The sequence below is a fragment of the Mirounga angustirostris genome, unplaced genomic scaffold (assembly GCF_029215605.1).
Source record: "Mirounga angustirostris isolate CCGP_5_RB_7025 unplaced genomic scaffold, mMirAng1.0.hap1 SCAF_11, whole genome shotgun sequence".
Classification (NCBI taxonomy): domain Eukaryota; kingdom Metazoa; phylum Chordata; class Mammalia; order Carnivora; family Phocidae; genus Mirounga; species Mirounga angustirostris.
In genome coordinates, this window is record NW_026991719.1 from 17,848,348 (window position 1) to 17,874,377 (window position 26,030).

Here is a 26,030-nt window from a genome sequence, read left to right on the forward strand (position 1 = left end):
GTGTGGACTTTTTTATTTGTCTGTGATAAACATGGGGGTGCATATATCTTTTCAAATTAGTGTTTTTGTTTTCTTTGGGTAAATACCCAATAGTGGAATTATTGTGTCCTATGGTATTTCTATTTTTAATTTTTTGAGGAACCTCCATACTGTTTTCCACGATGGCTACACCAATTTACATTCCAACAGTGTACAAGGGTTCCTTTTCCTCCATATCCTCACCAACACTTGTTGTTTCTTCTCTTTTTTATTTTAGCCATTCTGACAGGTGTGAGGAGTTATCTCATTATAGTTTTGATTTGCATTTCCCTGATGCTGAGTGATGTTGAGCATCTTTTCATGTGTCTTTTGGCCGTCTAGATGTCTTCTTTGGAAAAGAAGTCTGTTTGGTTGGTTAGTTGGTTGGTTGGTTTGTTGGTTGGTTGGTTGGTTTTGAGTTGTATAAGTTCTTTATATATTTTGGATATTAAACCCTTATCAGATACATCATTTGCAAATATCTCCTCCCATTCAGTAGATTGCCTTTTTGTTTTGTTGATGGTTTCCTTTGCTGTGCAAAAGCTTTTTAAAGCTTTTTATTTTGATGTAGTCCCTTTTTTTTTTTTTTTTTTTGCTTTTATTTCTCTTGCCTTAGGAAACATATCTAGAAAAATGTTGCTAGGGCAAATGTCAGAGAAATTACTGCCTGTGTTTTTTTTAATATTAAAAAAAATTTTAAGTAATCTGTACACTTAATGTTGGGCTCAAACTCACAACCCCGAGATCAAGAGTCGCATGCTATACTGACTAAGCCAGCCAGGCTCCCCCTGCCTGTTTTTTCTTCTAGGATTTTTTACGGTTTCAGGTCTCACATTTAAGTCTTCAGTTCATTTTGAGCTTATTTTTGTGTATGGTGTTAAAAGGTGGTCTAGTTTCATCCTTTTGCATGTAGCTGTCCAGTTTTCACAGCACCATTTATTAAAAAGACTGTCTTTTCCCCAAAATGGAATCAAGTTTCATTAGCTTGCCATAATTTCAGGGTTTGAAGCATCAGGTATTTTGGATATTTGTTGAGACTCACAGTGGACCCTCTCCCCGGGACAGGGCATATAATGTTTACCTAGCTCACCGTACTTTTTTCTAGGGCTCCATTACTGACCAAATGTTGCTTCTGATTGACACTTAGGTTTCCACAAAGCTTTTGAGGACAATTGCATACCTCAAGGCCATGTAGCTCTCACACGTGTAATGTTTGAATCCAGAAAGGTTGAATATGCCAATGCAATTTGTAAAAACAATCTGCAAGTGAAGTAATGCTAAATAAATTAAAATTTGACTGGCTCTTCTTATAAAGCTGGTTGTAGTACCATAATGCTGGCACCCTGATTTTCATTTGGGGTTACACCTCCATGACAAAGGATTAAGGAAAATTTCACAGCTATTTGTTTGAACAATCTTTAGTCTTCCAATGAACCACAAATTAATAAACCATTCTGTTAGCGATGTATTCACCTTTACATCTCCCCCAACTTACCCCTAATTGACTCAGCAGTTTCAAGATAAAATTGCATAGTACTGAATAAAATGTAAGCACACGCATGTAAATAATATCACCATAGATCACCATTCTTATCAAATTTAGCCTGTCTGCATCTACCCATGCATTCATTGCTCTACAGGTTATTAGAACAGAGTAGCAGATTTCAACTGGCAGTTACTCAAGTCACCTGGTCGAGTGGGAATGGCAGTATCTTGCAACTTTCTCCATCTTAACTGGAAGGGGAAGTCATTTCTTATTTACTTAAAATCCTTGACTGGCTTGTTAGTATTTCTACTACAATTGGTACTTGGTCAGCATAAATTGTTGTTTTTCTCTTGAGGCATCTGTATTCCTCAGATGTCTGGCCTATGAACTCATATTCCCATGGAGGTCCTGGCAGCTTAGCCTCATATCAACAGGTAATGGCTGAAGGCCAGCCCTAATCTGAGTCAACTCCAAAGTTCAAGGGAAGCAACAAGGAGCACTCCCTATATGCAAGTTCTCACACAAGGCTCTAACTATATCATTTGCTGGGGACAGGATGGTGAAAGAGTCATCTGTTTACTCTCATCCCACTGAGCAAATTCTGAGGCTAAGTGTACACCTTTGGACTCTCAGAGTAGTGGCACTTGGAGAAGACAGTCTCCATCAGCTATGCAGGGAGCAGGGTGATTGCCTGAGGTCAGGCAGTCCACCCTCTCTTCAGCCACTCCGCACCCCAGGAGCACCTGGGCTCTGGTTAAATTACTCCCACAGTCCCCCACAACCATGCTTTGGTCTCACTTGATTGTGCCCCTCAAAAGATGTCCTGCATTTGCTTTTTCCAAGAGCCGTGAAAATAATCTAGTCTGCAACCATCTCGTAAACTAATTTCCTAGCTTGGGGCTGCCAGGCCACAGAGGTAATATAAATTCAGACTGAAAACTACCCTCAGAAAAGATGATGATTATTTATTCCCATGGATGTGTGTGTGTATGTGTGTCTGTGTGTGTATCCCCCCCACTCAAAGCTCAGATAAGGGTAGACCAGCTGCTTTGTTTTCTACCTCAGCTAATGGATGGCTTTGCTTCCTACTTCACTGTAGCCCTCTCAGGGTCCTAAGTTTATACAAGGTTCTTAGTTCCAGATCCCCATCTTGTCTGCTCCCAGACCCTTTCCGCTGGACCACCAAGGCTGTTAAAACCCAAGATCTTGGTTACAAAAATAAGAGTTCTCTCTTGCTCTCCGGGGGAAATAGTGTCAGCAGCTCCTTACCATGTGGAACTGTAGGTCCAGCTCTGACTTTGGCCTTGAAATATTTTCCTTACTCTCCTAACTGTGCATTTAAAATGATACTTGCCAGGGCGCCTGGGTGGTTCAGTCAGTCAGGTTTCCAACTCTTGATTTTGGCTCCAGTAGTGATCTCAGGGGTGTGGGATCAGGCCCCAAGTCAGGCTCCGGGCTCCACACAGGGTCTGCTCCTGATTTTCTCTCCTTCTTCCTCTGTCCTTCCCCCTACTCGTGCTCTCAATAACTAACTAACTAACTAACTAACTAACTAACTAACTAACTAAATAAATAAATAAATAAATAAATAAATAAATAAATAGAATCGATAGATAGATAGATAAATGAAATGACACTTGCCTCCTCAGGGTGCCTGGGTGGCTTAGTTGGTTAAGCGTCCAACTCTTGATTTCGGCTCAGGTCATGATCTCTTGGGTCATGAGATCAAGGCCCAGTCTGACTCCGTGCTCAGTCAACACTCTGAGATTCTCATGTCCTCTGCCCCTCCCCGCACTCGTGTGCAAGTCCACATACGCCCCCTCTCTCTCTCAAATAAATAAATCTTAAAAAAAAATAAAATGATATTTGCCTTTTAAAAGAAAATAAACTTTAAGAAAAAGGGGGGGGGGTACCTGGCTGGCTCCGTCAGAAGAGCATGTTGACTCTTGATCTCGGGGTCTTGAGTTTGAGTCCCATGTTGGGCATAGAGATTACTAAAAAAAAAATAAACTTTTTTTTTTTTTTTAAAAGGTACTTGCCTTATTTTATCCAGCACTTCTAGGTGTTCTATAGCAGAAGGGCTTTCACATTATCCAAACTGCCACGTGGCCCAAAATGGTGGTCTTATGGGAGCCTAAAGAACATGTAAACACGAACATGTCCATGTTCCAGCCTCAGAGAGTCTCAGCCTTGCATCTACCCAGGGGCCAGGACCAGGGCTATTGTGAAGATGCACCCCCCTCCAAGTTATTCTCATGTGTGTCTCCACTTAAAAACCATTGGAAAAGAAAATAACAAGCCTGGATCATTACAGCATGCAAGAAGACTGTTTATATTTTGCTGGAAAATCATCTTTGTCTATTTTTCAAAAGAAATGAAACCTTTATTGGCATCTACAAAGATAAAATGTTTTGCTACAGATGATTGCCTTTTGATGGTTAGTTCTTTTTATAGCTAATTGGATGCAGAAGAATTTGTTGGAATTATGTATTATTATATAGTGGACAATTCCATTTTCTGAAAGGTAAGAAAAAAATAGATGTTTGCATCATGTTTCCTGCATGAAAACTTTTCTTGGCCAAAATTTTACTGAGCTCTGAAAACATTTAAAAATTTTTGCATCATTTGCTTTGGTGTGTCAGTATGCCAAAAACCAGTATCAGAGATTTTGACCTTTGGCTGTTTTATCGCTGAATGGATAATAATTCAGCATTTTTTAATTGTGCCACTGATAAGATAACTGAATAAGTAAATGAAAATTTCCAAGTGCCAAGTACAGATATCCAATTTGCAGTTCTCACCAAAACCCATTAAATCCAGGTGGATAAAATGTCCATTGTAAATACTGTACATAATATTGTACAGAATTTGCCGAGAAGATATAAGCTAAATTTTTCAAGTCGCCTATCAGAATTATTGTTGACCCAATATATGCTCTGTGTTAAGGTGATAAAAATAGAAATTTTAAAAATTAGCTTTCTGCGGGCACCTGGGTGGCTCAGTCGTTAAGCGTCTGCCTTCGGCTCAGGTCATGATCCCAGAGTCCTGGGATTGAGTCCCACATCGGGCTCCTTGCTCAGCAGGAAGCCTGCTTCTCCCTCTCCCACTCCCCCTGCTTGTGTTCCTGCTCTCGCTATCTCTCTCTCTGTCAAATAAATAAATAAAAATCTTTAAAAAAAAAAATTAGCTTTCTGCAAATTTCTTAGTTACCAAAAAATATTAGAAAATAAATGGAGGGGTGCCTGGCTGCGTCCATCAGGAGAGCATATGACTCTTGATCTGGGGGTTGTGGGTTTGAGCCCCACGTTGGGTATAGAGATTACTTAAAAAAATAAAATTTTTTAAAGAAAAAAGAAAAAGAAAAGAAATGAATTTTCTTCTGTTGTTTTGACAATACTCATTATAATCTCTAAACAGTGTCTCCTTGCCCGAACTTAAACCAGGCAAAAATCCATATTCCATATACCATAAGTTTTTTTTTAAGATTTTATTTTGGGGGCACCTGGGTGGCTCAGTAGGTTAAGCAGCTGCCTTCAGCTCAGGTCATGATCTCGGGGTCCAGGATTGAGCCTGCATCGGGCTCCCTGATCAGCGGGGAGTCTGCTTCTCCCTCTCCCTTTGCCCCTCCCCCACCCCATCCTCCACCCCCTGCTCGTGCTCTCTCTCAAATAAGTAAAATCTTTAAAAAAAATTTATTTTTAAGTAATCTGTACACCCAGTGTGGGGCTCAAACTCACAACAATGAGATCAAGAGTCATATGATCTACTGACTAAGCCAGCCAGGCACCCCCATGATAAGTTTTATATGAGGTATCTCATTTATTCCTTACAAGAACCCCCTGCTCATATCATCCACATTTTACAAATGAAAAATGAAGTAATGTACAAGACTGCACAACTGATAGGTGGTAGAGTTTTGATTTGAACCTAGAGCTTGTATGTTTAAGAAAATTGCACTGGCTCTTACATTTAAAAAACTAAAAAGCCCCCACATAGAAGCAGCTTCTTGTGTCCTTCTTGAACCTCTTTCAGGTTCAGCCTACTCGCCTCCACTCTAGCCTCCACCATGTCCATCAGGGTGACCCAGAAGTCCTACAAGGTGTCCACCTGCAGCCCCCGGGGCCTTCAGTAGCCACATGTACGCAGGTGCACCCAGCGCTCACATCAGCTCTTCAGCCTTCTCCTGTGTGACCTGAGCACCAGCGTGAGTATGGTCTGGAGCCACAGTGTTGCCGAGGGTATGAGGGGCATCACTGTTAGCTCAGTGAACCAGAGCCTGCTGAGTCCCCTTAAGCTGGAGGTGGACCCCAGCATCGAGGCTGTGCACCCCCAGGAGAAGGAGCAGTTGGAAACCCTCGACAAGTTCGCCTCCTTCATTAAGGTGTGGCACCTGGATCAGCTGAACAAAATTCTGGAGACCAAGTGGAGCCTCGCGCAGCAGCAGGAAACAGCTCGGAGCAACAAGGACAACATGTTCAAGAGCTATGACAACCACCTTTGGTGGCAGCTGGACACCCTGGGCCAGGAGAAGCTGAAGCTGGAGGTGGAACTTGGCAACATGCAGGGACTGGTGGAGGATTCAAGAAAAAGTAGGAGGAGGAGATCAAACAGCATGCAGACATGGAGCATAAATGTGTCCTAATCAAGCAGGATGTGGACAACACTTACATGAACAAGGTAGAGCTGGAGTCCCACCTTGAAGGGCTGACTGACAAGATCAGCTTCTTAAGGCAGCTGTATGAAGAGAAGACAGTGAGCTGCAGGCCCAGATCTCAGACACGTTTGTGTCTGCTCCATGGATCTGGACAGCATCATTGCCCAGGTCAAGGTCCAGGACAAGGACATCACCAACCACAGCCAGGCTGAGGCCTACACCATGTACCAGATCAAGTACGAGGAGCTGCAAATATTGACTGGGAAGCACAGGGATGACCGCTGTCACACGAAGATGGAGATTTCTGAGATGAACCAGAACATGAGCCAACTCCAGGTTGAGATGGAGGGCCTCAAAGGCCAGAGGGCTTCCCTGGAGGCCGCCACCAATGATGCAGAGCAGTGTGGGGAGCTAACTGTTAATTAAGGACGCCAATGCCAAGCTGGCTGAGCTGGAGGCTGCCCTGCAGTGAGCCAAGCAGGACCTGGTATGGCAGCTGCATGAGTAACAGGAGTCCATGAATGTCAAGCTGGCCCTGAACATCGAGATCACCACCTCCTGCAAGCTGCTGGAGGGCGAGGACAGCCAGCTGGAGTCTGTGAGGCAGAAGATGACTACTCATGTGGGCTGAGCTCAGCCTACAGGGCCCTCATGAGCCCTGCCCTCAGCTACAGCCTTAGCTCCTTCCAGTCCAGCTTCAGCTGTGGGAGGTCTCCAGTTCCTTCAGCCAAGTCAGCTCCTCCAAGACCATGGTTGTGAAGCTGGTGTGCAAGTCATCTGATGTCCGGTCCAAGTGAACAGCCACTGTGATCCCTTCCAGCCTCCCTGCTCCTGAGGCTGCCACAGAGCCTTTGGGGGAAGGAGTTATGGAGGTTGCATCAGGAACAAGACACACACCTGAGGCTCAGCCTCAGCCCTCAGCCTACCCTTGGGGGTGTCTACTGCCTTGGGTACCCCCTCTTGCCCATGCTCTGCCAACCCCTCCACCTCAAAATTTTAAAATAAATAAATAAGTAAAATAAAAAACTAAAAAGCAGAAACACACAAACAGGAAACCTACTTAAAGAACAACCTAGGATCACAATGTTTAACATCAAGTTTCATTGGCTAGACCCCTCCAAATATATCCTAAATCCAACAACCTCTCACCTCCACTGCCTCTCACTGGGACATCGCAATCAGGGACCTCAGTGGCTCGCACTTCGCAGTGTGCTCTTGGGATCAGCAGTATGGGCATCACCCGGGAACTGGTTAGAAATGCAGATTCTCCACCCACTCCACCAACCGAGATCTAATTACTCAGAAACTCTGCGGGGTGGGAGTGGTAAGCTGTGGTTCTCTTTACTAGACAGTTATGGGGAGAGAAGTAGAGAATGCTCAGTCTTTAATGTATCTTGTCTTCTCATACACTTAGCTATGAAGTTAATGAAACTTTTCTATGGAAAAGGTACCACTGAGTAATTATTTCTTTTTAATGATAGCGAGTACACATACAAACAACAGACTTTTCACTTAAAATGCAGTAAGCTTTGATCTTGCTCTTCTTAGCAATATCTACTAGCCTATACCAGGAATTCCATGCCGCATGGGGGGTTTTTTGCTTAAGGTTATAAAGGTAAAATTGGGAAACAGCAGGGCTTCTGGAGTATGGCAGAAAAGCCAAATTGCAATCTCCTAAAATATGAATATTGGCAGCACATGTCAACTTTAAAAGGAACTGGTCATTGGCACAGAGCACAGAAATAATCAATAGCACTTCCCTGGAGTAAGTCCCCAATGTTAAGTTTATAGTCTTTGACCATTTTTCCTCAACCTAGGATCTGAGAGTAGCTGGGGTTAGGCAGATATATTCTCAAAAGATCTGCAGTAACTTATCCCTTTAAAGAAGGCCTGTAGGAGGTTACCAGGGGCTGGGAGGAAGGTGGGGGGAATAGAAAGTTATTATTTAATGGGTTCAGAGTTTCTCTTCGGGATGATGAAAAAGTTCTGGAAATAGTGATGATGGTTATATACCATTGTGACTGCACTTAATGCCACTTTAAAATGGCTGAAAATGTAATATTTATGTTATGTATATTTTACCACAATTAAAAAAAAAAAAAACAGGTCTGTAGGGACTTCCATTTCCAGTAATATGACACATTAGCTATCCTGAAAAACTTCCTAGGACAAAAATGCATAAAATATTAGAAAAGTATTTTAAATATTTCGTAAATGCATGGTTGAAGTAGTGGAAAGTAAGGGAAATCCTCAAAGGTTTTATTTTTTTTAAGATTTTTTATTTATTTATTTGAGACAGAGAGAGAGAGAGCACAAACAGGGGCAGCAGCAGTAGGAGAGGGAGAAGCAGACTCCCCGCTGAGCAGGGAGCCCACGGATGACACAGGGCTTGATTCCAGGACCCTGAGATCATGACCTGAGCCGAAGGCAGACGCTCAACCAAGTGAGACACCCAGGCACCTTCAACGGTTCTAAAAAAATTCAGGATGAGGAAACATGAATTCAGAGAGGGGAGTAATCTCTAAAACTGATGTCATCTGCTGACCTTAGCTATTTTAATGTGCCCTCAGTAGGGACAGAAGATGTGGAAACTGGACCCTCAGTGAGTGAACTAGAACAGACCAAACATCCCCAGAGATTAAAGAAGAAACTCGCCCTTCCTGGCCTTGGCTATAGATGGAAGAGGGAAAAAAAAGTCTCCCATGGAATTTTCTGATTACAAACTAGCCTCCAACAGCTTTGGAGCCTATAAGTGTTGATAATTCCTACTGCTCCTAGATGAGGCTTCTTTTCAAACACCATCTTTTTTTAAAATGTGAAAAAAAATCATAATAGATAAATTTTTCAGGTAGAACTCACCTAATTCATTCACCTGTTCTTCATATGACATATTTTCCAGACCACTTAACCCCCTAACAGTCTTTCTTTGGGTACTTTCTGGTTTGTTCCAGGATCCTCTTGAGGAATGATGACCACAGTGGGAAATAATAACATAGATTTGGCTCAACCTGTACAGAGTAGAATAGGACTATTACTGCTGGTGATTGGTGTGATACTTACCTACTACTTGATAACAAATAACACCAAAACTGAGTGTCTTGAAGTAACATTTCTGATCTCACCATTTCTGTGGGTCGGAAATCTGGGCCTAGCTTAGCTGGGTCCTCTGGCTCAGGGTCTCTCACAAGGTGGCAGTCAAGTTGTCAGCTGGGCCGCAGTCGTTTCAAGGTTCAGTCGGGGAAGGATCTGCTGCCAACCCTGCTCGTGAGGTTGTGGACAGTATTCAGTTCTTCAGGCTGTTGGTCTGAAGGCCTCAGTTCCTCACTAGCTATTGGCCGGAGGCTGCCCTCAGTTCCTTGCCTCTCAACAGGACAGCTTATAACATACTAACTTGTCTCATCAGAGTGAGCAAGTGAGAAGAGCCAGAAAGAGAGAGAGAGAGAGAATAAGGAAGATAGAAGTCACAGTATTTTGTAACCTAATCATGGAAGTCACACCCCATCATTTTGTCAGTATTGTATTTGTTAGAAGCACATCACTAGGTCTAGCCTACATACAAAGGGAGGGGATCACACAAGGCATGATTACCAAGAGGCAATGATCATTGGGAGCCATTTCAGAAGCAGCCTACCACAACTGGACACCACACCTCTAATCCATCTAATTGGGACCTAAAAAATTAATGATTTGGATTTAAGTGACCCCTCAGGTTAGTGGGGCCCTAAGGTACTTAGCAAAAGTAAATGTTACTCCTCTCAGGAGGAACTTACCTTAAGCTCAGGCATTAATTACTTCCACCAGATAGAATTCCAACAAACATGAGTTTGCAATAAAAAAGGAAAAAAACACACATTACCATGAGCAGTAATTAGCAGAAACAAAGGATCAGAACAGCTGACATTACAGATACTGGAATCATCGAATACACAATATATAATGAGCATGTTTAATATGTAGAATTGAGAATATGACTAAGGAACGAGAGAAAGTAAAAAAAAAAATAGCAAATCAGATTTGAAACAAAACCGAATATAATTTCTAGAAATTAAAAATAAAATAATTAAAATTGGAAAATCAATACACCATTCAGAACAGCAAATTAAACACAGCCAAAGTAAGAAATAATGAACTGAAACATGGATTTCAAGAAACTACCCAGAATGCAGCATGATAAAGACATGGAAAATATTAAAGAGAGGGAAAAAAACAGGGCGGATAAAGAACCTATTACATTTAATCAGACTTTCAAAATGAGGGGGGAAAAAACAAGGGAAAAAGAACAGTCAAAGTGAGAATGGCTAAGAATTTGCCATGTTTGATGAAGATGACAAATCCTAAAATTCAACAAGCTAAATAGTGCTGGATACCTACCTAGCTTTCAGCTCCACATTCATCCTTCTATCCCCAGCAAGGTAGCACTGGGGTTGGGTGTTTGCAAAATGCTGTCCCAGGCTCCTTTAGCAGGTGGCTTCCTCCTGGATTCCACCAATAAGAGGCACTGGTACTTAATCATAAGTAGAAAGAGGGTAATAGTAGGAGTTCTGCTCTCACACTTGCTCTCTTAATTTTTCTCCTTCTGGCCACAAGCCCTTAGCCACACATTTCCTCCAACCATCCAGCCCAACCATTCCTGGGATGGTGGCCCCCTCCCCCACCCTCCAAGGTTCTGGTAGCATAACCTCCTCCCTTTGGTGCCTTGAGCCCTAGGGATATGCTAGCTACTTTATGCTTTCCAGTCTCCCAGCTACCTCGCCTTTGTTCCTCTTTCAACCTTCCAATATATGTGTAGCTAATTCCCTTATAAAATCCTCTCTGCTTTGAAGTACCTAGCATTGTTGTCATTTTCCTGCCTGCACCCTGACCCATGTACCAACAAATTCCAAGCAAGTTGTATGGAACCAGAAAAGACCCCACATAGCCAGAGGAATGTTGAAAAAGAAAAGCAAAGCCGGCGGCATCACAATTCCGGACTTCCAGCTCTATTACAAAGCTGTCATCATCAAGACAGCATGGTACTGGCACAAAAACAGACACATAGATCAATGGAACAGAATAGAGAGCCCAGAAATGGACCCTCAACTCTATGGTCAACTCATCTTTGACAAAGCAGGAAAGAATGTCCAATGGAACAAAGACAGTCTCTTCAACAAATGGTGTTGGGAAAATTGGATAGCCACATGCAGAAGAATGAAACTGGACCATTTCCTTACACCACACACAAAAATAGACTCCAAATGGTTGAAAGACCTCAATGTGAGACAGGAGTCCATCAACATCCTAAAGGAGAACACAGGCAGCAACCTCTTTGACCTCAGCCGAAGCAACTTCTTCCTAGAAACATCACCAAAGGCAAGGGAAGCAAGGGCAAAAATGAACTATTGGGACTTCATCAAGATAAAAAGCTTTTGCAAAGCAAAGGAAACAGTCAACAAAACCAAAAGACAACCAACAGAATGGGAGAAGATATTTGCAAATGACATATCAGATAAAGGGCTAGTATCCAAAATCTATAAAGAACTCATCAAACTCAACACCCAAAGAACAAAGAATCCAATCAAGAAATGGGCAGAAGACATAAACAAACATTTTTCCAAAGAAGACATCCAAATGGCCAACAGACACATGAAAAAGTGCTCAATATCACTCGGCATCAGGGAAATCCAAATCAAAACCTCAATGAGATACCACCTCACACCAGTCAGAATGGCTAAAATTAACAAGTCAGGAAACGACAGATGTTGGCAGGGATGCGGAGAAAGGGGAACCCTCCTACACTGTTGGTGGGAATGCAAGCTGGTGCAGCCACTCTGGAAAACTGTATGGAGGTTCCTCAAAAAGTTGAAAATAGAGCTACCATATGATCCAGCAATTGCACTACTGGGTATTTACCCCAAAGATACAAAAGTAGGGATCCGAAGGGGTACGTGCACCCCGATATTTATAGCAGCAATGTCCACAATAGCCAAACTGTGGAAAGAGCCAAGATGTCCATCAACAGATGAATGGCTAAAGAAGATGTGGTATATATATACAATGGAATATTATGCAGCCATCAAAAGGAATGAGATCTTGCCATTTGCAATGATGTGGATGGAACTGGAGGGTATTATGTTGAGTGAAATAAGTCAAACAGAGAAAGACATGTATCATATGATCTCACTGATATGAGGAATTCTTAATCGCAGGAAACAAACTGAGGGTTGCTGGAGTGGGGGGTGGGCTGGGAGGGATGGGGTGACTGGGTGATAGACACTGGGGAGGGTATGTGCTCTGGTAAGCGCTGTGAATTGTGCAAGACTGTTAAATCTCAGATCTGTACCTCTGAAACAAATAATGCAATATATGTTAAGAAAAAAAAAAAGAAGAAGAAGAAGGTAGCAGGAGGGGAAGAATGAAGCGGAGGAAATTGGAGGGGTAGACGAACCATGAGAGACGATGGACTCTGAAAAACAAACAGGGTTCTAGAGGGGAGGGGGGTGGGAGGATGGGTTAGCCTGGTGGTGGGTATTGAGGAGGGCACATTCTGCATGGAGCACTGGGTGTTATGCACAAACAATGAATCATGGAACACTTCATCTAAAATTAATGATGTAATGTATGGGGATTAACATAAGAATAAAAAAAATAAAATAAATAAAAAAAATAAAAAGAAATGTACATCTAAACACGCCAAAGAGGAACACCAAAAAGAAGACAGATTACCTAAAACAAGAGACAGTTAAACTGACAACAGAGTTCTCGACAGCAACAATAGAAGCCAGAAAATAAGTAACATTCTCAAAATGCTAAGTGAAAACAACTTTCAACCTAGAATTATATGCCCTATGAAACTATCTAAAATAAGAGGGAAATCAAGATATTTTCAGACAAGCAGTAAAGGATTACTTTCAGAGCCTGCTGAATTAAATAACAGTGATGCAATGAAGTTTTGTTTAAACCTTGGAACTTGGCACTTGGGATTTTGTTTCCCCCTGAGCCTTGTCTTTGGAAGTCCAAATGGCTGAAGCAGAACAAAATATACCACCCCAGAATATGCCTCTTTGGCATATTGATTATTTTAAACTAGTTTGGTGTTTTGTTTTGTTTTGTTTTTTAATAAACAGCAGACAAAGGGAAAGCTTTGAAAACTGAATACAAGTTACCCTTTGTAAGAAAGAAACATTTACAAGGCAAATCTCCATTTGTAGGGGTGTCTCCCTCTGTACCAGAAGGAGGAGGATGACTCTTAATCTCTAGAAACTCTTATCAGTGCAGAAGGCAACAACTTAAATCTGCTTAACAACCTTACCCTTGTTTACTGTGCTTGTCCTGGTCACCTCCCAAAAGTAGCTCCCCCCACTAATATCGTTTGTTTCTAGCTGAAGATATTTAAGGTGGTGGCTTGGGCTATTTCAAGGAGTTACTCAGTTTTCCTGGATCTCTCCCCTGTATATAGGAAGTGTACATGTTATTAAGCTTCTGTTTGCTTTTCTCCTGTTAATCTTTTATTATGGGGGGGGGGTCTCAGCCAAGAAACTCAAAGGGTAGAAGGAAAATTATTTTTCCTCCCCTATATGGCCAAATGCCTACTTCAACATCATTTCTGGAATCTCTGAAAACTTGCACAACCAGTGATCATATGACAGAGGAGATATCATCATATATAATTAGTGAAACAATGTCAATAATATGAATAAGGTGTATCACTTGAATGTACTGAAAATATTTTAATATTCACTTTCAAACATACACGCAGAGTCTAAAATAACTTGAGGTAAAAACATTTTTATGTGCTTTCTAAGTTTAAATCCATCACTTGATTAACAAATGTATACCCATTACTGAAGAGTAAAATGCTGTGATAATTATAATTTTTAAAACTATTAAGCTTGGGGCGCCTGGGTGGCTCAGATGGTTAAGCCTCTGCCTTCGGCTCAGGTCACGATCCCAGGGTCCTGGGATCGAGTCCCGCATCGGGCTCCCTGCTCAGCGGGGAGCCTGCTTCTCCCTCTGCCGCTGCCTCTCTATCTCTCTCTCTGACTCTCATGAATAAATAAAACATTAAAAAAAAAAAGAATAAAACTATTAAGCTTATGTAGAGAAACAATTAAGAATCTGCATTGCTTGGCTTTTGCTAGGTTATGCTGTAGCAACAAACTCTAAAATAAAAACTGTATTTAATTTTTTCTTCTTCACTTTCACTTAGGTTATAAGCCTTACAAGAAAAAATCTCACTAAGGAATTCTTCACATCTTGCAAGGGTAAATTAATGGCAGAATGTCAGTTTGTCATGTCAAAATTTCACAAGCAGGAAAAATTCCAAAGTCCTGTTCAATAGCATCCTTGATAAATCATCTTCAATTTATACATTAAAAAATATAAAGTATAAGAAGAATAAAAGAGGGCGCCTGGGTGGCTCAGATGGTTAAGCGTCTGCCTTCGGCTCAGGTCATGATCCCAGGGTCCTGGGATCGAGTCCCACATCGGGCTCCCTGCTCAGCGGGTAGCCTGCTTCTCCCTCTGCCTCTCTCTCTCTCTCTCTCTCTCTCTGTCTCTTATGAATAAATAAATAAAATCTTTAAAAAAAGAATAAAAGAAAGTGCTAAAGCAAAATGAGGTCTCAAAACCACATTTTATTCCCACTTAGCAAATTTCAAAATAATAGACTTCTTGAGAAGGCTTTAAGAAGAGAATTCCTTATAGTTCTATGCCTAGGGAAGCTAAAAGTTAAAGAAAATCTTATCGACAATATTACTATAGACCATAGGTCAGCACACTTTTTCTTTTAAGGGCCGGATAACATTTTAGGCATTGGCAGCCATTAGGTCTCTGTCACAACTACTCAGCTCTGTTTTGGTGCAAAGGTAGATAATAATGCAAACAGAGGAGCATAGCTGTGTTCCAACAGAACATCATTTACACAACAGGCAGAGGGCTAGATCTGACCCTCAGGCCATAATTTGACATCTCCTACCAGATACTATGAAGTATTTTCAATATTTGAAAATGAAGGATTTTTTTTTTTTGTATTTGCTGGAGCTATAAATGCTAGTTTTAAATTCCTTCTAAAAAATGTGTCATCAGAAAATTTCTTGAATAGTGTCCTGCTGTATATAGAAAGGCTACAATATTGTTAAATGTGCTACTTTACGGAGGACATCAGACATTTGCATATGTAGAAACAACTACAGGTCATATTTAAGTCAGATGAAATGGTAGATTAATAATGAATTCCACTCTGTTTCTGTTCAGAGATTGCTGTGCTCTCACACAGCTATCAACATCATGCATTCTGACTGAAGAACTACTTACAGGATGGAAAATCAGTTGTAAAATGTGTCACTATTATTAATAATAAAACAAACATGGTAAAGGCTAAGAGTGATTTAGGAATCATAAGTATACAGTGTTTTGTTCACTTCAGTACTCTAATCAAAAAGCCATTATCACTGTCTGTAAGCAGAAGGATAGTGGGCCACTTCATCATACTTCAAAGACAAAAGCACATGATGTCCAAAGATTTTGGAATTGCCTTGTCATATATTTAACAAGATGTTTAAACAATTTAAAAGCCATCTTGAACAAAACCAAAATAATATGCTTTTTAGATTAAAACAATACATCTTATTACAACTGCTTGCAGAGCAAGTACTTTGCTTGCTGAAACCTGATGAAGAAGTAACCAAACTGATACTTTCAGAGTACAAGTTTTTCTTACATGATAGCTGCTAAAAAGATTCACTTCTCCCACCAGAAAGATGAAGACACTCATGTACACGAAATGAAACTGAAACACAGATGGAAAAACCTAGATGACTAGTTTCTTGAAAGCCAATTATATTGCTCGATTAGCACATTTTTAGAAGCAAGGTTTATAAGGACAAACATTATTCACATGACTGTAAAACAGCAATTGCAGGCAAAATGTCTATATATATTAGGAATGAAACGATAAGTGAAGACATCACTTTCAGAAGAGATTCAGAAAATATTTTCTTCAACTGGCACGAGAAACTTCCATTTATGGGACTGTTTCCACCAAACTGAACCATCTTCAGCAACCATACCGACTGGGATTTAAAATGGAAAGGAGTCTTTACCTTAGCCGGTTCCTAGTAAACAGAAAGGAAAGGCTTAGTAATTATGTGGCAGCACCAACACTAGCAGTATCCCATAATGACAGCATTAACCAAACATTTTGTGTCACTACACCCTCCATAGGTGAGAGTGAATGGCTATTTATGTGGTAGATAACACTACTGTGTATTTCCAAGTGTTCTTCTCTCCTTCCACGTGATGACACTCCCTCTGCCCTTTATGTTAAGTACAATTATTTGACTACTTTTGGCTAATGAAACATGAGTGGAAGTAACATGTGCACATATGGGCCATAGCATATGGCCCATTCACTGCCTGTGGTACATACTCTAGTCTTCTCTTTCTCTGCCACACTAAACTCTGAACCTCATTTTGAAATGTGAGCATGATAAAATGGTGGAGTCTCCATCAGCATGCGAACCCATCAATGGATACATAGCACAAACAAAAAATAATTCTTTGCTGTTTTTAGCCCTTAAGATTTTTTTTTAAGATTTTTTATTTATTGGGGTGCCTGGGTGGCTCAGTCCGTTAAGTGTTTGCCTTCAGCCCAAGTCATGGTCCCAGGGTCCTGGGATTGAGTCCCACATTAGGCCCCCTGCTCAGTGGCGAGTCGGCTCCTCCCTCTCCCTCTGTCCCTCTCCCCCTGCTCATGCTCTCTTTTTCTCCCTCTCAAATAACTAAATGCTTTTTAAAAAACTATTTTTTATTTATTTATTTGAGAGTGAGAGCTCAAGAGCAGGGGGAGGAGCAGAGGGAGAGGGACAAGCAGATTCCATACTGAATATGGAGCCCAATGTGGGGCTTGATGCAGGGCTCAATCCCAGGACTCCAAGACCATGACCTGAGCTGAAACCAAGACTCAGACGCTTAACCGACTGAGCCAGGCTCCCCTAGACCCTGGGATTTTAGAATTTGTTATCCAGGCATAACCTCGTTTTTCCTGACTGGTATAATTTAGTGTCGTAAATGTAGAGTATAATGACCCCAGAAGCAAACTATCAGCTTACACTGATAAGAAATAAATATTCCTGGGATGCCTGGGTGGCTCACTTGGTTAAGCATCTGCCTTCAGCTGAGGTCATGATCCCAAGGTCCTGGGATCGAGTCCCACATCGGGCTCCCTGCTCAGTGGGGAGTCTGCTTCTCCCTCACCCTCTGCAGCTCCCCTGGCTTGTGCTCTCTCTCTCTGTCAAATAAATAAATAAAATCTTAAAAAAAAAAAGAAATATTCCTGCATAAAACATCAGACTTTAAAAATCTGAATACTAATATTTTTCATAATAAATTTGTAATATTTTAAATTAATATCTAATGTTATATCTCATGTTGATTCTGGCATCTCAAAAGTTTATTATATGATGTTGATATTCTGCTTCAGCCAAATATTGATTTTTAATAATGAGGCTATTTTGCATTCAGCCAAAATATATATCTGGTGCCCGCTCTAAAAATAATAAATTAAAATTGTATGAATAATTTCATAATAATAGAGGCTATGTGTCCTCTATTTAAAAGTTACAGGACATGGGTGCCTGGCTGGCTCAGCCAATAGAACATGCGATCTTGGGGTTGTGAGTTCAAGCCCCATGTTGGGTGTAAAGCTTCAATCAATCAATCAATCAATAAAATAATTACCTGACAGAAACGTGAAACAACTTGTAAATTAGGTCACAAATTTGTTTTAAGGAAATATACTTTGATCTTCTGGAATTCAGGAATTTTTTGCTGCCATCTTGCATCCTCTATCTTATCTCTTCTGCTGCTACCAGCTGGCTTCCACTACTGATAAGTTCCAGAAACCAGCAGGATTCAGTTTAGTGTTTTGTTTTGACTGCTGGGTCCCTGATGGGAACACCAAGTCAGCTGAATAAGTAAATTTTTAGGTTGGGAACAGAAAAACACAATCAACTCATTTCCTACATATTTTGGGTAATCAGATAGCCACACAGTAGCTGGTACTTATCCCAGCAAGGGGTCCAGACAAGGCTTCAGGCTAACAAAAAAGATCTTAAGTTCATATTCTCTTCCCCCTAGGGAAAAACAATGTTAAAAACTGCAGTCATTATGTAAGAGTGAACAAAGGTCAGTTCAAACACAATAGCCTACCAACAGTCTCAGTGCAGTTTTAAGCTTTAATAACTTCAGAAGTACAAATTCTACAAACTTAAAACATCCTTTGAAAGTAAAAATACCATGGCACCTGGGCAGCTCAGTTGGTTAAGTGTCTGCCTTTGGCTCCGGTCATGATCCCAGGGTCCTGGGATTGAGCACAGATTGAGCCCCGGCTCGGGCTCGCGGGTCATTGGCTTCATCAGGGAACCTGCTTCTTCCTCTCCCCCCTGCTTGTGCACTCTCTCCCTCTCTCTCTCTCTCAGATGAATAAAATCTTTAAAAAAAAAAAAAAAAAAGTAAAAATACCTAAATTTCTTTCATGCTTAGTCTTGGGAATTTTTGAACAGTAAATGTATTTCAATTTTTTGTTTCAATGTTTATCTTCAGTTGAGAGACAAACACTTGAAATTTAAAATTATTCAAAATTCATAAAATGAAATAAGTATAAAAGAAATTTAAATAAACTTTCAAGTGATGGCTTTTATAAGTTTGTAGCAATTATACTTCTGAAATTATCAAAACCTAAAAGTGCACTAAGACTATTGGGGCACCTGTACATGGAAAACTGTGGGGCCACAGAGTGCTTGAATATAAACTTTTATAATTTACACCCAGCTACATCCAAAATAAGTTGAAATATTTTGTAGCAACATATATGCGCACATGTATGCAAGGAGATGTAAAACTGAGTCTTAAGGTCTCTTGAAGCTAGAAGGACATGGTACTAAATTATTAAATCTTTAGGAAAAGGATGGGAGAATGAGGCAAATTAATACCAATATTTGTAATACAGGCTTTCTAGTATTATACTATCATTTTTACTTCAGAGGTCGTTGAGGGTCCATTTTTATTAGGGATACTTGTTCTTAAAATAGTATTGTGTTCTCCATATTAGTACTGATATTATCATTGCTAAGGATGCTTTTCCGGAAAAGTTAATTTACAAAAACATGAACATTAAGAGAATGCATTAAAACACTCCATAAATAAGGTTTTCCTTCCCTTTAGAAGTCCTCTAGGTCAGTGATTCTCAATCTTGTCTGCACAGTGGAATGACCTAAAGAGCTTAAAAAATACTGACTCTTGGGTCCCACTCTGAGCTTCTGATTCAATTAGTCTAGGCTGGAAAATGGGCAACGGAAATTTTTAAAGCCCCGCGATGATCCTACTGCATAGCCAAGGCTGAAAACCACTACTCCAGGTCAACATATAATCAGGTATAAGTCAACATAAAAAGAAGTGCAGATATTCAGACCTCCAATTTTTTAAACATAGCACCAATTGCGAAAAGAACCTAATTTAATCAACAACATGGATGAATCTCAAAAATATTATGTTGGTGGATGGAACTAGAGGGTATTATGCTAAGGGAAATAGAGAAAGACAACTATCATATGATTTCACTCATATGTGGAATTTAAGAAACAAAACAGAGGCTCATAGAGAAAGGGAGGGGAAAATAAGATGAAAACAGAGAGGGAGGCAAACCTTAAGAGACTTAACTATAGGAAATAAACTGAGGTTTGCTGGAGGGGATGTGGGTGGGGGGATGGGGTAACTGGATGATGGGCAGGAAGGAAGGCACTTGATGTAATGAGCACTAGGTGTTCTATGCAACTGAAGAATCAATAAACTACCTCTGAAACTAATAATACACTATATATGGACTAATTGAATTAAATAAAATTTTTAAAAAAGAAAAAATATCATGGTGAGCGAAATAAGCCAGACACAAAAGAGTATACTTATCCTATAGCTCTATTTACACAGTTTAAATACATTAGAACAGGGGTGGGGTGGGAGGACTGCCTAGGAAGAGACACGAAGAAAATTCCTGAGATGGAAATGTTCTCTCTTTTGATTAGGGTACACAGATATATGCAATTATCAAACTAATGGAAATGGACAACTGAGACCTGCATTGATTTCGCTTTATGTAAATAACACTTCAATTTAAAAAAAGAATAAACATAATTAACTTAAATCTGGATACCTATGATAGGGTCAGGGAGGCGGAGACATGACCCGCCGCCTTCAGAAGACCCCAAATTCTCACTAGCTTTTGGAACAGCAAACCCCAGACCAGAACCGGAGAAAACAATGAGCCAACAGCAGGGAGGGCCAAAGCCTAAGAAATCGCTAGAGGGCTGGGAGCCGGTGTCGAGCAAACGCCCACACCTCGGCGCCCGGGTGTCCCACGAAAATAAGCACCCGCCCCCTTTTCCGGTGCGCACATGGCCGTCTCTGTGTGCCTTCCGGAAGGGCCCGGGGGGAAACGGAGCCACTGCGAGAAAGGAACCGGCGGCAGCTTGGTTCCTGCGCGGATGCTGGGGCTGTAGGCGCCGCGCTTTCGGCTCGTTGCCGCTCACAGGGAAGAGGACGCCGGGGCTCGCTTTCCCTCCGCTGCCTCCGCCACTGCCATGATTCCAGTGTCGCTGGTGGTAGTGGTGGTGGGCGGCTGGACTGCCGTCTACCTGACCGACTTGGTACTGAAGGTGAGGGCCTCGGGCCTAAAGCCCAAGCCCGCGGTGTCCAGGGCCGGGGCGCAAGGCCCGAGGCCTTTTCTCTTCCCCTGCCTCGCGCCTCCCGGGCTGGAAGCGGCGCTGCCAGTATCCACGTGCGCCTTTCCGCGTGGCGCCCGGGCCCCGTGGAGTAAATAAAACGGCGGACCGCGGGAGGGGTGTGGCGGTCTGCGCAGCTGCCGCAGTCGCATTGCGGGGCGGTGCAGGCCCCGCCGCCTTCGGGTCCTGCCCGGGAGGCGCCAGTAGTGGGCTCGGGAGGGTCGGGGCTTTGCCAGACCCCGCGGCAGTGCACCTGGGAGGAAAATAAAAAGTCCGCCTAGGAAAGGCATTGTTCTCCCTCGTTGTCTTTAAGGCCACGACCCTCCAAAGACTGTGGTACTGGAATGAATCTAAATCAAGTTGTGTTTTAGACCAGCGGGCTCGAACTTTAAAGTGCATACAGTCATTTGGGGTTCCGGTTAAAATTGCTTTCTGATTCAGCAGGTTTGGGGCGGGGCCTAAGATTCTGCATTTGTAACCAGTTCCCAGGTGCTACCAGTGTTGTTAGTCTACAGACCAAACTTCAAAGTAGCATACTCAGGTAACAAGGATTTAAATAACTAGTTTTTGACTACTACAATTCTCATTTGCACCCTGTACCCACTTCTTCACACTAATCTCCTTCCCCCACCCCACACGTACATCCCGGGTGCACGGTCCACTTTTCGGCTGTTTGGGAAGGGTAGCAAAAATTATGCACAATTGTCTGACCACATGTTTCAAGCAACCTTTGAAATTGAATGGGGGGGTGAAGGTAACAAAGTCATTACAACATACAAATTTTATTCCACAGTACAGTTCTCAAGTGTTTAATAAAACCTTCATGTTATGAATACCGTTTTAAATAGAGTATTACAGTTTAGTATTGTGTGTTTTAGGTGTAACAGTAAAATGAAATGATACTTGTGCTTCTTTCTTGGATTTGAACTTACAAAGTGAGAAGGTTTTACAGTAGAGTCCTTAGAGCAAGGGCTGGGTTCAGCCACTTCCCAGCCTTTGTGACCTTGGCCAAATTACTCTCTGTGCCTCGGTTTCTTAATCTTCAAAATGGAGGTAATAATGGTAAGGATCTTCTGAGATTGTAGAGAGGATTACATTAGTTCATGTACATAAAGCTTTGCTACTCAACCTAAAGTTCAAGTACCAGCACACTCGCATCATCTGGGAACTTGTCAGAAATGTAGAATCTCAGGCCTTATCTCGGACCTACAGAATCAGAATCTGCATCTTTACAAGATTCTTAGGTGCTTCCTCTGCAGGTACTTGGCATAGTGTTTAGCATATAGCAGTACCAGCCACTGCCTCTTTCAACAGTGATTTTGTTGTTTAGAAAAAACAAAACCACGTGATTTCTTCATGTTGCATATGTGACAAAAGTCCAAAATAAAAAGAACTTTTCAAACCTCTACAGTCTCTGGTCAAGTGTGTGAGGTGATCAGGTTACTTCACTTTCAGTAACAGCCCCTAGTTCTCCAACAGAGCACTATTCCTTGAGCAAAAGACCTAACCGTCACTCAGAATATCTGCCTGGGGAATGGAGAAACCTCAAGTTTTAGGAGTCTGCACCTTCAGCTTCTCTGCTTTCAACTTGGTCTGCTGTTCCACGTTTGGTTCTTCGAAGATTTCCTTAGTAGACATATACTGAAGGGGTGTGTCACTCTACTTTTCCAAGTCCTGGAAAACAAGCAAGTTTTTAAAACTTCACCTGAAGACTGAGAACAGAGAACATTACAGATCCAAAGGCGAACAGATACCTATATTCAGTCAGGTCCTTTCTTATGACTGATACGGCTGAAATACCCTTCTAGAGACAAATTTCTCGAATGGATGAGCATCAATATAACAAAATACTTAACTGTACTTTACTGTAACTGCGGGGTAATAGGGGTCAGTGTCAGGGTATATAAAACAAAATCGTACATTACACAAGGACTTCAGACTTCCCTAAAGATAGAACTCTTGTTAAGCTGTGTATAGCAGCTATCCCCTCAACCCTGGAAAATGTAAGTTACTAAGACCCAAGATGGCTTTACGTAAGTTTTGTACTTTTAAATGATAAAAGGCAGCCTAATTTCTTATGAGGTTGTTGCTCATAAGAGGATAGAAAGCACTGATTCCATCTAACTCGTCCCCTGTGTTGGATTGGTTGGGGGTCTTTTTAAATTATAGCACAAGACCTCTTTTTGTTGTAACAAGGCTTCTAGAACTCTTCTGTCTAGTGTGGTAGCCACTAACTACGTGTAGTCATGGAGCATTTGAGATGGCACTAGTCCACATTGAAATGTGCAGTAACACTGGATTCAAAGGCTTACATACAAATAAGTAAATGAAATGTAAAATATTTCAATAGTTTATTACATGTTGAAATGATAATATCTTAAGATATTCTTAGTTTAAAAATATATTTAAATTAATCTGTTTCTGTTTACTTTTTAAAATTCAGCTACTAGAAAATTTAAAATTATATATGTGGCTTGCATTTGTGGCTCACATATTTCTGTTGGACAGTGCTCCTCTAAGCAGAGCTCAGCAAGCTTTTTCTGTAAAGGGCCAGATGATAAGTATTTTAGGCTTTGTGAGCCACATAGCATCTCTGTCACATATTCTTGGTTTTTGTTGTCTTTTTTTACAATCCCTTAAAAATGCAGAAACCATCTTTAGTTCACAGGCTATACAAAAACAGGCTGTATTATGGGGTCCCTGGCTGTCTCAGTCGATAGAACATGTGACTTGATCTCAGGGGTCGTGAGTTTGAGCCCCACGTTGGGCATAGAGATTACTTTAAAAAAAGAAAGAAAGAAAAACAGGGTGTAGGCCACATTTAACCCATGGGCCATAGTTTGCCAGACCCTAACCTCAACAGACCAGCTAGTCTGAGACCTTTAATATCCTGAAGAATAAATATAAAGCTTTTAAATTATAAGTATCTGGACAGTCAGTATCTTGCATTCCTATAGAAAAGACTTTTTTGATTTTCTTAAACTTCATACATGTTCTTCAAAACTGAGTGATGTCGAACTTTTCTTTCTCTCCTAGTCATCTGTGTATTTTAAGCATTCTTATGAAGACTGGCTGGAAAACAATGGATTGAGCATCTCCCCTTTTCACATAAGATGGCAAACTGCTGTTTTCAATCGTGCCTTTTACAGTTGGGGACGGCGGAAAGCAAGGATGCTTTACCAGTGGTATTCTTCATTTTCTTTTTTTTGTTTAAATCAGTCGTTGTGATCATGAGAAATGCTTGTTGAATGAACTGTTTCCATTATTTTCCAATCTGCTGAGTTTTAAAATGGTTGTATAAAACTTTTCTGGTTTTATATAAACTTAGGAGATTACATCATTGTACTTTTGCATACATCAAAAATCAAGGTTCTATATCTTGATCTGGGTGGTAGATACATGGGTGCACATGTAAAAATTCTGTGAGCTGTATGTATGAGACTTGTGCACTTTACCGTGTAAGTTATACACTACTAGAAATGCAAAAACAAAAGAAATGCAAAGAAAAATTGGAGCATTTTCTATCAGGAAACTAATTCTGTAGAATTCTATCCCCTGTCATCACACATAGAAACAAGGGTCCAGGGAGTCATAGGATGCCCAGAAGTCTGCAGGCTTTTCCCTATACTTCTTTTGTGATACCCCTCCAGGAGAATGATATTTAAAATATTTCACAACCAGTAAGGCATATACACAAACCAATTGGGAAAATGGCCCGCCAGATTGTAGCAGCAGGGTTCTGGAGTCCCCTGGCCATGCCAGGCATACCCCTTTAGTTTACCAAATTTCTTCAATCGAGGAGCATATAGTGTTTATTGTTAAGAGGTTCATAATGATCTCTGGGATACCGTAGAGACTGACAGGTTTTGTAGTTGGCAGAATTTCTAGTGTGGGCATAGGAGGCCTTTGTCCAAATTCCTTTTTGCTAGAAATTTAGCTCCAAATGGAATAGAGCTAAATGTAAATAATCAGATCATTAAAAAGCAAAATATGTAATAGTGGATCAAACAAAATAGAAAGAAATTATAAAGAGCAGAAATCAGTGAAATAAAAACTATACAGAAAGAAAGTCAGCAAAGCCAAGTGTTGGTTCTTTGAAAAGATTGATAAAACTAATAAACCTCTTCCATAATTATGAAGAAGAAAATACAAGTAACTAAAAATCAGAATTGAATGGTTAGTATAAAAAAGATAAAAAGCAGTAAGCATTAGCAAGGATGCAGAGAAAAGGGAACCCTAGTGCACTGTTGATGGTAATATAAACTGGTGCAACCACTGTGGAAAACAATATGGAGGTTTGTCAAAAAAAATGAACTAAAATACCAGCATATGGTAGCTACACTTGTGGTGAACACAGGTATAAACTTGTTGAATTACTATGCTGTACAGTAAAACTAATGTAACATTGTATGTCAACTATACTTCAATTTAAGAAAATTAAAAAAAAAATACCATATGATCCAGTAATTCCACTACTGGATATTTAGCCAAAGGAAACAAAAACACTAATTCAAAAAGATAGATGCACCCCTATGTTTATTGCAGCATTATTTACCATAGCTGTGATATAGAAGCAGCCCAAGTGTCCATCAAGAGATGAACGGAGGGGTGCCTGGGTGGCTCAGTTAAGTGTCCAACTCTTGATTTCAGCTCAGGTCATGATCTCAGGGTCGTGAGTTCGAGCCCTGTGTCAGGCTGTGCACTGGGTGTGGAGCCTGCTTAAGACTCTCCTTCTCCCTCTGCCTCTTGCCACCACCCCTTGTTCTCGCCCCCCGCCTCTCAAAAAAAATAGATAAATAATAATAAAAGCTTAAAAAAAAAAAGACGAATGGAGGTGCTCTTCGGTGGCTCAGTCAGTTGATCGTCCGACTCTTGGTTTCAGCTCGGATCATGATCTCATTGATCGTGGGATAGAGCCCTGCTTCGACTCCACACTCAGCAGGGAGTCTGCTCGAGGATTCTCTCCCTCTGCCCCTCCCCCCACTCGCTCTCTCATTCTCCCTCTCTCTCTCTCTAGAATGAATAAATAAATCTTTTAAAAGGAAGATGAATGGATAAAGAGGGTGTGGTATATATACATAATGGAATATTAGCCATAAAAAAGAATGAGATCTTGCCA

General features: G+C 41.0%; 1 protein-coding gene and 1 pseudogene across 5 annotated transcripts in view; both read left to right on the top strand.

The window, feature by feature from the left end:
• Window positions 1–5,570: 5,570 nt before the first annotated feature.
• On the top strand, window positions 5,571–6,955 carry LOC123843448 (keratin, type II cytoskeletal 8-like; annotated as a pseudogene).
• A 13,666-nt stretch (window positions 6,956–20,621) lies between these two features.
• MBTPS2 (membrane bound transcription factor peptidase, site 2) overlaps window positions 20,622–26,030 on the top strand; it is a 56,257-nt gene continuing 50,848 nt past the window's right edge. For 4 of the 5 annotated variants that reach the window (XR_006790866.3, XR_010406061.1, XR_010406059.1 and 1 more), the window contains exons 1-2: window positions 20,633–20,845; window positions 23,948–24,096. Coding sequence is in view for 2 of the 5 variants with exons in the window: in XM_045875897.3 (XP_045731853.1) it covers window positions 20,771–20,845; window positions 23,948–24,096 (224 nt within the window). In the remaining 3 variants the exon portion in view is untranslated. Of the gene's footprint in view, window positions 20,846–23,947; window positions 24,097–26,030 lie in introns of all 5 variants that reach the window. The other variant, XM_045875887.3, reaches the window with a different exon arrangement.